The following is a 10,966-nucleotide window of genomic DNA, read 5'->3' as shown; positions in this document are numbered from 1 at the left end:
ATCAAATTCAAGAACTAGTAAACTTGGTGACAGCCTTGGTTCCTTCAGAGACAGCGTGCTTAGCCAACTCACCAGGCAACACCAAACGCACCGCAGTCTGAATCTCCCGAGACGTGATCGTGGGCTTCTTGTTGTACCGAGCCAATCGCGATGACTCCTGGGCGAGCTTCTCGAAGATATCGTTGATGAAGCTGTTCATGATCCCCATAGCCTTGCTTGAAATCCCAATATCGGGGTGAACCTGTTTGAGAACCTTGAAGAGGTAGATCTTGTAAGTCTCGATGCTCTTCTTGACCTTCTTCTTCTTCTTCAAATCGCTACCGCCTTCCTTCGAGATCTTCTTCTCGGCCTTCGCCGGAGCTTTCTCCGCCGCCACTGGTTTCTTCTCCGCTGGCTTCTTCTCTGCCTTTGTGGGTGCCATTGATTTTTGATAGAGTGAAAATTCTAGAGAGAGATTCGGAATGTGAAAAAGCTTGCAATGAAAAAAATGTGACGAAGAGGTTGGTGGGTTTGGGTGAGTTTATATAGGGAGGCGGAGTAGGTTCTTATTGGAGGATAGGGTTTTCACGCGGATCGATGACTTGGCGTTTTCTTGGTCCAAACCTAATTTATGGTTGATCAGTGTTCTTTCTTTTATCTGAAAACTTAGTTCTCTGATTATGTGTATTTGCTATTCACGCTTTGAGTAAATTTGGTTGGTTTTTGAGATTGGTACCATTTGTTGGTTTTTGAGCAGACTGAGATTGGTTTTTGAGTAAATTGTGTGTATTCATACTTTGAGATTGGTACCATTTGTTGAATTTTTTTTCTCTGTAAAAATTTGAGGGAGAGAGACAAGGGGAGTTGAAGTTTCTGCATCTTGAAGAATTCTCATTTAGTTTCTTTTTTTTTTTCTTGCTTTTACTGCCATTGATATTTTGCAGTTCGCACTAATGATTTTTTTTTTTTGGTTAACTCTTACAGTTAAGATTTGAGGAAATTATACATTGATAGTCATCCATATAGAGATTTTTTGGGGCAGATTAATATTTCTGCAGTCTCTCTTACCCACTCTCTGATTTGTTTTGACATTGAAGGTTTTTTTTTTTTTTTTTTATAATTCATCCATGTGCATTTTTTTAGTTGGATTAATATAGATGATACTGCCCTTGGGTTTTATAGTTGATGAAGTAGCTAAGGAATTTGAGAATGTTATTTTTATTGTTTGGAATTTTAGTTCTTATAGAAGATTCAGGTGTATTAATGAGTGCATATGTATTGTTTGTGAAAATGTCTGAATGAGTTTTTATGTTTATGTATTTTGTTCTTTGTTGCTGATTTATCATGGGCTTGCATGTTAATTCCTTTTGCTTTTGCAGTTAAAGAACCAAACTTGAGAAAAAAGAGACTGGAGTAAGTGGAATTGGAGAAAGAAACTATTTTGGCTTTTTATTCTTTGGATCTCATGTAAGTATTTTAAATAGCATTATTTAATTTACATTTTCCCAGAAATTTTCTTTTATATAATTTGATTAATTCTTTTGTCATTATTGTTGTGAAAAAGTGAGAGCAATTTTAAGGCTTTGATCTTCTAGATTAGGTATGAATTAGATCTATGATATCGAGCAAGAGAGAGGGACTGAAAACAAGAAGATTCAATGTCACATTTTAAAATGTTTACCTGATTAAATGAATATCAAGATTTAGGGCAGTTGTCATATGATAAGTAGCTTGCTAATTGTCTTAAATGATGGTCTGTGTATACCATCCATGTCTTTGTTTACAGATTTATATACTCATACAAGTCAATTTTCTTTACATCTTTGTTTAATTATGACAATGAAGTTATTTGTTTGCTGTCTTCTGGAATTGAATTTTGTTTTTCTTATATACAAAGACTAGTTGGTGTAGAAATCAAGTAATAAATCAAATACATTTTTCCAAGTTTTAACCATTTATCTGTAAAAGTTACCAAAAACAGTATTAGCATGAATTATACATAGAGATGTAGTGGAATGGCTCAAGGAAAACTAAGGTTAGAAGAATTGTTCTAAATTGCACGTGGGTTGAGCTTGCTTGCTAATTTTATTATGACAGCATTCCCTGTGATTTAATTATTGTTTACTTTTAGATGTTGTATTTCTTGTGCCAACAACAATAATTATGTTTACTTGTAATTGCTTTTGCTGATGAACACCATTCTAAATGATATAGAGAAAATTAATTTTGAATCAAAGGATGATGTGAGGGAATCATAATATTCTCTGATCAGTTTGAAGTTGTTTTTAACCTGGTTGAGTCTATTGTTTGGTTAGCACCTGCTGTCCTTTAAGACTAGCTTAGCCTATTCCTGGCCTCTTAGTCTGGGTCTGGTTAACATGACTGGCCCAAACTAACTTATTGCTCAAAAACTCCAATTCTTACTGCTTAGTTAAGTTTAGCTTGTGGTATTTGAACGCACAGGGTATGAAAGGGCACCTTAACTTGGTAGTAGATTATTTCTCACTTAATTGGAAGAGTAACAAAAAAACTAAGGACACACGTTGGCTTGGTACATAGGCATAGACCCTATTAAGCAATGGATAAAATTTTGAGTTGATTTTTATCTATTTTGCAAAAATGTACAAGCATTTCTGTATACTCATGGAACAAATTTCACAGATTGGCAAAATCAGGTTATTAGTACAAAGGATTCTTCCTTTCTACAAAATTGTCCCCCTCCTCCCCCCCTCCCTTCTTCTAATTCGTCTTCTTTATACTGCAATTTATGTCAACTATATCACATAGCATGACGTTTCAAAACCTTCTCTAAGTATTCCAGACTAAAAAATCAAATCTATCTTCTGTTAAAATTGGTGGCAATTGAAATGTGCCAGGCTTGTAGACTAAACTAGTTTTGAATGCTTAGTTGAATTTTCATTGATGTTTCAGGTATTTAAAGCTAGAGAGAGGATATATGAAGGAGGCTCTTGTAGCAGATAGCGCAATACAAAGAGAAATTTATGTTTATTTTTTATATTTATTTTTAAAAATGATCCTATAATTCCTTGCTCTATCTTTATATTAACATTATGTCAAAATGTTATGATATTATTATGGTGCAATGTAAATGATGACTAAAAGATCTTGTGAGCATTGGTCTCTTTCCCAGTAACTTGTAATGAAGCATGTATATAGGTACTGTGGGCTTTTATACTTGAGCAATCAGGATTGCGGTAACTGAATGATTTGTACCGTGCCTTTTGATATATATAGATTAAGTTAAACTTGACTCGTTATAAATTGAAACAAAATCTAAAAAGCCAGTGATTTAGCAGAGATTCTCAGTTATACAAGACAATCACTCATTATCTCTTATCAGGACTAAGAAAAGAACTTTTTTTTGGGTGAAAATGGAGAATTTATTTAATATTTAAAAGCAAAGTACATCAAGTATGTCCATTAGACACATGTAGTTGGTGTCAGTTTACAAAAGGATTCATAGAGCACTCCTAGGAGTGCATTTCTGCACAAGGTTATTAAGATGAACATTGTGCATATATTTCCAGTTGATTGCTTTGCTCCCTTCCCCTCTTTGCTAGCCTGTCCGCCACTCCCCTTGCCTCATGGTAAGTATGTTGTAGATGGACCGTCCAGTCTCTTGCCAGGAGTATCCAGCAATCATAAATTAAAGGGGCGAAGGCCGAAGCCATATCTTCAGGAAAAGTTAGACATTTAATAACTAGAGTTGACCTCTATATTTAAAAAATTTATGCCTGCATCCCAAGCCATAGATATCCATTGCCTGACTGCTCAAAGCTCAGCTATATTATTTGTTCTTAAGCCTATATGTGAATAAAATCCAGTGATCCATCTCCCATGTGAATTTCTTATTACCTAAGTTACTATCATCGGTATTTAGATTTACAAAAGGATCAACAGGAGGTTTCCAAGATATATTTAAGATGCATTTGGGAATATTAGAAACTCTAGGATGGATGAGAAGAAGAAACTCTGAAGAGAGGTGAAGGGTTTTGTGCACCATTTGTTTACGGGTAGCAGATGGGGGATTATAATTGTGAATTTCTGGATGCTATTGAATAAGATATTCTTTCAATCAAGAAGCTAGGGGTAACCAAAAGAAATTAATGGGTCTTTGTCCAGAAAGAGCTATCCAAACATCTATGGCCCATATACAATCCCTTATAACATGCAAAGTAGTTTCAGGAAGATTCCATCTTGGACAAACATGAGAAAAATCAAGAAGTATATTAGCCCAAAAAGTTCGATAATGCTTTAAAAAAATTGCTTCATTTTTAATTTTCATGAAAAATTAATAAAAATCTTTTTTACAAAAAATTAAGGCTCAACACACAATTTTGACAAGAGAGATGCTCCATCCACAATATTTTCACAACATATCATAGGTGGTTAGTTGTTATTAGTTTAAATTTGAACCTAACACTAAGATTACTTTTTTGTCCCAACAATAACAACTAGTAACAACTTGCTACTTAAGATTTGTTGTAAAAATGTTATGGACATATCATTTTTCTTTTGACAAAAACCGGAAAACAAGTCGATTGACTAAACTGAAATAGGTGACTGGAGACGATCTCTCATTCTGTTGTTGGTTCAGTGAAGTGGTTGGAATTGAATATGGTATTTCACTACAAACCGAACCGCACGGATATATGTATGTATATCCCACAAAACCTATCCTGCTCATGTAGTCATTCTCTCTCTCTCTCTCACCAAAGTCCAAACCCAGCAACCCACACTCATACCAAATCCAAAAACCCACACCAAACCTAATAATCCAGTAAGCTAGAAACCTAGAAATCCAAATAATCAAAGTATATCTAAAATGAATCGTAGCGAATTTGCACCAAATTAAGGTCAATCAAAGGTGAGTCTCTTTAACCCTTCATATTTTCTCTTTGATTTGATATTTTGATACGTGGGTTTTAATTTTTTTTGATATGTGGTTTTGATTTGTTGGATCTATGGGTTTGATTTAGGATTTGTGGGTTTGATTAATAGATTTCGGCTGTAGGTTAGATTTGGAAAATTTGTGGGATTTTTGGTTGTGACAACTAAACTAAGCCACACTAGTGCCCAAAAATTGGGAAGTTAAAGAATTAATTGTCAGCGATCATGACTGGAGCTAATGAAATGGTAACTAGTTCCTAAGGTATGTGGCAAGTTTGCCGAATAACTGCATCATGAACACCCCTAAATGTGGGCCAAAATGGCAAAATGGCCATAAAATCCTAAGTATCTAGTTAGTAGTTCTAGTTACTGTCAAAGTTCTAAAGCATCAGCAAGTTCTGTTACATGTGCATCAGGTGCCTCAGGTGCCACACTGATGCAGCCCAAGCTGCATCATAGTGCAGCAAACAATGTATCAACAGAGCATCAGTGTACATCAGATCAAGCAAGACCCTTTGATGATGTAGCAGCAAGTGCCAAAGTAACAAATGTGAAGATTGAAGAGCTAACTACTTGTTTAACTAGTGAATCTGGTATAGCCCAGTTGAAGAGAATTAAAAGTTGTGTAAATATGCCTAAACTACAGAATAAGGATGTAGTATAGTTGGTTTTGTGTTGTAAGCTACTTGTAGTTTTGTTCCTAACTAAAGGTAGGCTAATGACTCACGTGTGGTAGTTAGCTAAACTGTTAGAGTGTGTTCACACGTGCATACCAGTTTGTTCAGGCAGTTACATGCTCCGTTTGGGATATATATGTGTACAGATCATTCCATTAATAACAGATTATTCATTTTCAATCATTTAGTTTCTTATATGGTATCAGAGCAAAACCCACAGAATTTCTCTTCTCTTTTCTAGGGTTTCTTAGTTCAATTTTGGGGATTTTCTCATCTGCCATTGTCATCTTCCTCGAAGCTTTCTTCATTCACCACCGTTGTGTTCTATAAGCTCCTTCAATGGCAGAAACAGCAGCGGGCAATACTTCCACTACAGAGGCTTCATCTTCTTCGCAAGATTCATACAATCTTAGTGATCCTCTGTTCTTGCATCCTGGAGAAAATCCAGGAGCAATTCTCACTTCTCAACCATTAATTGGAGGAGAAAACTATCCTGCTTGGGCGAGATCAGTGAGGAAATCTCTGATTGCCAAGAACAAGCTTGGATTTATTGATGGATCTTTAACCATCTCTTCACCATTGGTGAATACACCAGTAGCTGCTCAAGCTTGGATACGTGCAGACAATATGGTAGGTACTTGGATTATCAATTCCGTATCACCAAAGCTCCAAGGTAGCATCATTTACAGAGACACTGCTTTGGAGATTTGGACTGATCTTCGAGATACTTTCTGTCAAGGAAATGGGACCAAAGTCTTCAACATCCAGAAACAGATTGCTGAGATTCATCAGGGAGAGCAATCACTCACTGATTACTTCACTCAATTCAAGGTTTTATGGGATCAGTTGCAGAATTTGAGTCCATTTCCTCAATGTACCTGTGGTCAATGTGTGTGTGGCATCAATCAAAGGCTGAAGAGTCTTCAAGCTAAGGAATCCACCATGAAGTTTCTTATGGGGGTAAACGATGCTTTCTCTTAAGTTAGAACTCAGATATTGTTGATGGATCCTTTGCCTTCTGTTAATAGGGCACACTCCTTGTTCATTCAAGAAGAAATGCAAAGATCTGTGACCAATCCTGTTAGAGTTGAATCAACTGTTTTGGCTACCAAAAGCTCAGGCAACAATTTCAAAGGGAAAGAGAGACCTGTATGTACTCATTGTGGGAAAATGGGACATACCGTGGACAAGTGTTACAAGTTGCATGGTTTCCCACCAGGATTTAAGTTCAAGAACAACAAGAGTGCCACTGCTCATCAAGTCTCATCTAATCTTGAGTTGATTCAAGGCAATCAGTGCAATGGAGTTCATGCATTTACTTCAAACATGCCTGTTTCTCAAACTCCTTCATTCACTCAAGATCAGTATTAGCAGCTCCTAACCTTGATTGGTTCTTGTTCTACTTCACAACCCACAACAGGTCAAGCCCCTCATGTAGCCAATGCTGTGAATTACACATCCAATGCTGTTGCAGGTAACCTCACTAATTTTAAGCACTCAGTCTTCTCTGCTAAGACAGTAAATAGGAGAGCTTATAACTTTAACACATGGGTTATAGATACTGGTGCTAGTGATCACATAGTCTGCTCTATAAAATTGTTGACTTCTTATACTGAAATTTCACATTCCATGGTTGAATTGCCTAATGGGGAGGCTGCTGTTGTCACACATGTTGGGACCATACATCTGTTAGTGCTTTGTGTGCCTTCTTTCACCTTTAACCTACTATCTGTCAGTGCTTTAACTAAAACTCAACCCATATGCCTTGTTTTTCTATCCAAATTTTGTTTTATACAGGACCTTACCTGTTGGAGCACGATTGGAATGGGCCAAATGCATGATGGCCTGTATATGTTGCAAGATACCAGCTTAAATCAAGCCACCACTTGTCTTGCTGATTTTCTGTCAAAGCTGTCTTTCAAATCTTTTTCTGCTGCTTGCTCATCTACTCTTTCTAGCAATTTGTTTTCCCTTTGGCATTCAAGGCTTGGACATCCCTCTGATGTGAAGGTTCAGTCCCTAAGCCATGTTTTTCCTTTTCTCAAGAATTGTTGTAATAAAACTTGTACTGTTTGCCCTTTAGCAAAACAGAAAAGAATTCCTTTTCCCTTCAATAATAATAAGTGTTCTCATCCTTTTGATCTTGTCCATATGGATGTTTGGGGCCCTTTTTCTGTTTTAACTTCTAATGGTCATAAATACTTCCTCACTATTGTTGATGATGCATCTAGAGCTACTTGGATTTTCTTACTCAAAGCAAAATCTGATGTTAGACCATTAATTGTTTCCTTTTACAACATGATTCTCACACAATTTGGAACCAAGATTAAGGCCATTAGATCTGATAATGCCTTAGAGTTTAGCATTTTAGACTTCTATAATTCCAATGGAATCATTCATCAAATGAGTTGTGTTTATACTCCACAACAAAATTCAGTTATGGAGAGAAAACATCAACACATTCTTGCTACTGCTAGGGCATTGCAAATTCAATCTAATGTTCCTTTATCCTTTTGGGGTGATTGTGTTCTCACTGCAGCCTACTTGATTAATAGGCTCCCTTCTCCAATCCTTGATCATAAAACACCTTTTGAGATCCTATTCAACAAGCCACCTTCTTATTCTCACCTTAGGACTTTTGGATGCTTATGTTTTGCTACTAATCTCAGTCCTCATAAGCATAAATTCACTCCTAGAGCTAGAAGATGTGTTTTTCTAGGATACCCTTTTAATGTCAAAGGTTATAAACTTCTTGATCTTGATTCTCATACCACTTTCCTCTCTAGGGATGTTATTTTTCATGAATCACATTTTCCTTTCTCTTCTAATACTAATTCTCAGTCTCTTAGTCTCATTCCTTTGCCCATTTTCTCTTCTAATTCTACTCAATCTTCTGTTTTCACTGATTTTCCTTCTTCCAATCCTTCCTATTCTTCTTTGCCCATATCTGATGATACTATTGTCCAAATCCATCATGATTTTGATGAGGACATTCAGGAGTTTCCTGATGTATCTGATTCATCTCATGCCCATGATTTGTCCAATCAGCCACTTGTTGAACAGCCACATGTTGATCAGCCACCTATTGCCCTTAGAAGGTCTAATAGACCTACTAAGACTCCTTCCTATCTTGCGGCTTACCATTGTAATCAGGTTTCATCTGCAACCCTTCCAATTTCCTCCATTTCAGGTACCTCACATCCCCTTCAATCTTGTATTTCTTATACTAACCTTTCCCTTTCATACAAGTCATTTTGCTGTGCCATTTCCTCAATCACAGAACCTACTTTTTACCACCAAGCAGTAGGTAATCCCAAATGGCAAGATGCTATGGATGCTGAAATTAAGGCATTAGAAGCTAACAATACTTGGACTATTACTTCATTGCCACCAGGAAAGAAACCTATTGGATGTAAGTGGGTCTATAGGGTCAAATACAAATCAGATGGTTCCATTGAGAGGTATAAAGCAAGACTTGTTGCTAAGGGTTTCACCCAAAAGGAAGGACTTGACTACATTGACACATTCTCACCTGTTGCTAAGATGGTATCTGTGAAGTGTGTGCTTGCTGTTGCTACTGTGAAAGGCTGGTTTCTCAGCCAACTTGATGTTAACAATGCATTTCTCCATGGAGATTTGCATGAGGAAGTATACATGTCCCTTCCACCAGGATTTCACAGCAAGGGGGTGCAATGCAGTAAAGGGGAGCAATCACAGTTGGTATGTAAACTCAACAAATCTCTATATGGCCTAAAACAGGCATCTAGAATGTGGTTTTCCAAGTTTTCCACTGCTTTGGTTGAGTTTGGCTTTGTTCAATCTAAGGCAGACTATTCCTTATTCACTAGACAACAAGGTGAGTCATTCATTGTGTTGTTAGTGTATGTGGATGATGTTTTAATTGCAAATAATGATCAAAAAGGGGTTGAAGATTTCAAGGTGTTGTTGGATCAGAAGTTCAAGTTAAAGGACTTGGGAGAATTGAGGTATTTTCTTGGATTGGAGGTTGCTAGAATAGATAAAGGAATCTCCTTATGCCAAAGAAAGTATGCATTAGAGATATTGGAAGATGCTGGTTTGCTAGGATGTAAGCCTTCTAAGGTTCCTATGGATCAAACCTTGAAGCTTAGTAAGTTTGATGGTGAGTGACTTGATGATCCGAGCCAATATAGGAGACTGGTTGGGAGGCTCTTGTATTTAACCATAACCAGACCTGATATTACTTTTGCAGTCCACAAGCTAAGCCAATTCATGGCAAGGCCACGAAAACCCCATTATGCAGCTGCTCTTAAAGTCCTACATTACCTCAAGAATGAACCAGGTAGAGGGGTGTTCTTTTCTGCTAGCTCAGAGCTTCATGTAAAGGGCTTTTGTGATGCTGATTGGGCTTCTTGTCCAGACACAAGGAGGTCTGTAACAGGATATTGTATCTTCCTTGGAGAGTCTTTAATTTCCTGGAAATCAAAGAAGCAAGCTACTGTATCAAGATCTTCAGCTGAGGCAGAGTATAGAGCAATGGCTGTGAGCACTTGTGAGCTTGTATGGATTCTCTACTTGCTAAAGGATTTACATGTCAAGCATGATAGAGAAGCACTTCTATTCTGTGATAGTCAGTCTGCTTTGCACATAGGATCAAATCCAGTTTTTCATGAACGGACAAAGCACATAGAAATTGATTGTCATATTGTGAGGGATAAGGTGTTGGCTAGAGTGATCAAGCTGAATCATGTAAGGACCCATTGCCAGTTAGCAGATTTGTTGACCAAAGCTTTGGGGTATAAGCAATTTTCTGAGTTAATGTCCAAGATGGGACTGATAAACATTTACTCTCCCTCAGTCCATCTTGAGGGGGCGTGTCAAAGTTCTAAAGCATCAGCAAGTTCTGTTACATGTGCATCAGGTGCCTCAGGTGCCACACTGATGCAGCCCAAGCTGCATCATAGTGCAGCAAACAATGTATCAACAGAGCATCAGTGTACATCAGATCAAGCAAGACCCTTTGATGATGTAGCAGCAAGTGCCAAAGTAACAAATGTGAAGATTGAAGAGCTAACTACTTGTTTAACTAGTGAATCTGGTATAGCCCAGTTGAAGAGAATTAAAAGTTGTGTAAATATGCCTAAACTACAGAATAAGGATGTAGTATAGTTGGTTTTGTGTTGTAAGCTACTTGTAGTTTTGTTCCTAACTAAAGGTAGGCTAATGACTCACGTGTGGTAGTTAGCTAAACTGTTAGAGTGTGTTCACACGTGCATACCAGTTTGTTCAGGCAGTTACATGCTCCGTTTGGTATATATATGTGTACAGATCATTCCATTAATAACAGATTATTCATTTTCAATCATTTAGTTTCTTATAGTTACCAAAGTATATTATTTACTAGCATCTCGAGTCTAAAA

General features: G+C 37.1%; 1 protein-coding gene across 1 annotated transcript; it reads right to left on the bottom strand.

Annotated features, from left to right (window-relative positions):
• LOC115952999 (probable histone H2B.3) lies at positions 1 to 449 on the bottom strand. Its single transcript, XM_031070401.1, has one exon. The coding sequence runs from the start codon at positions 419 to 421 to the stop codon at positions 8 to 10; it is 414 nt and encodes a 137-aa protein (XP_030926261.1). The 5' UTR covers positions 422 to 449; the 3' UTR covers positions 1 to 7.
• Positions 450 to 10,966: the final 10,517 nt, after the last annotated feature.

This window comes from Quercus lobata, chromosome 7 (assembly GCF_001633185.2).
Source record: "Quercus lobata isolate SW786 chromosome 7, ValleyOak3.0 Primary Assembly, whole genome shotgun sequence".
Classification (NCBI taxonomy): Eukaryota; Viridiplantae; Streptophyta; class Magnoliopsida; order Fagales; family Fagaceae; genus Quercus; species Quercus lobata.
The sequence above is the reverse complement of the archived record's forward strand: the minus strand, read 5'-3'. Positions and strand labels throughout refer to the sequence as shown.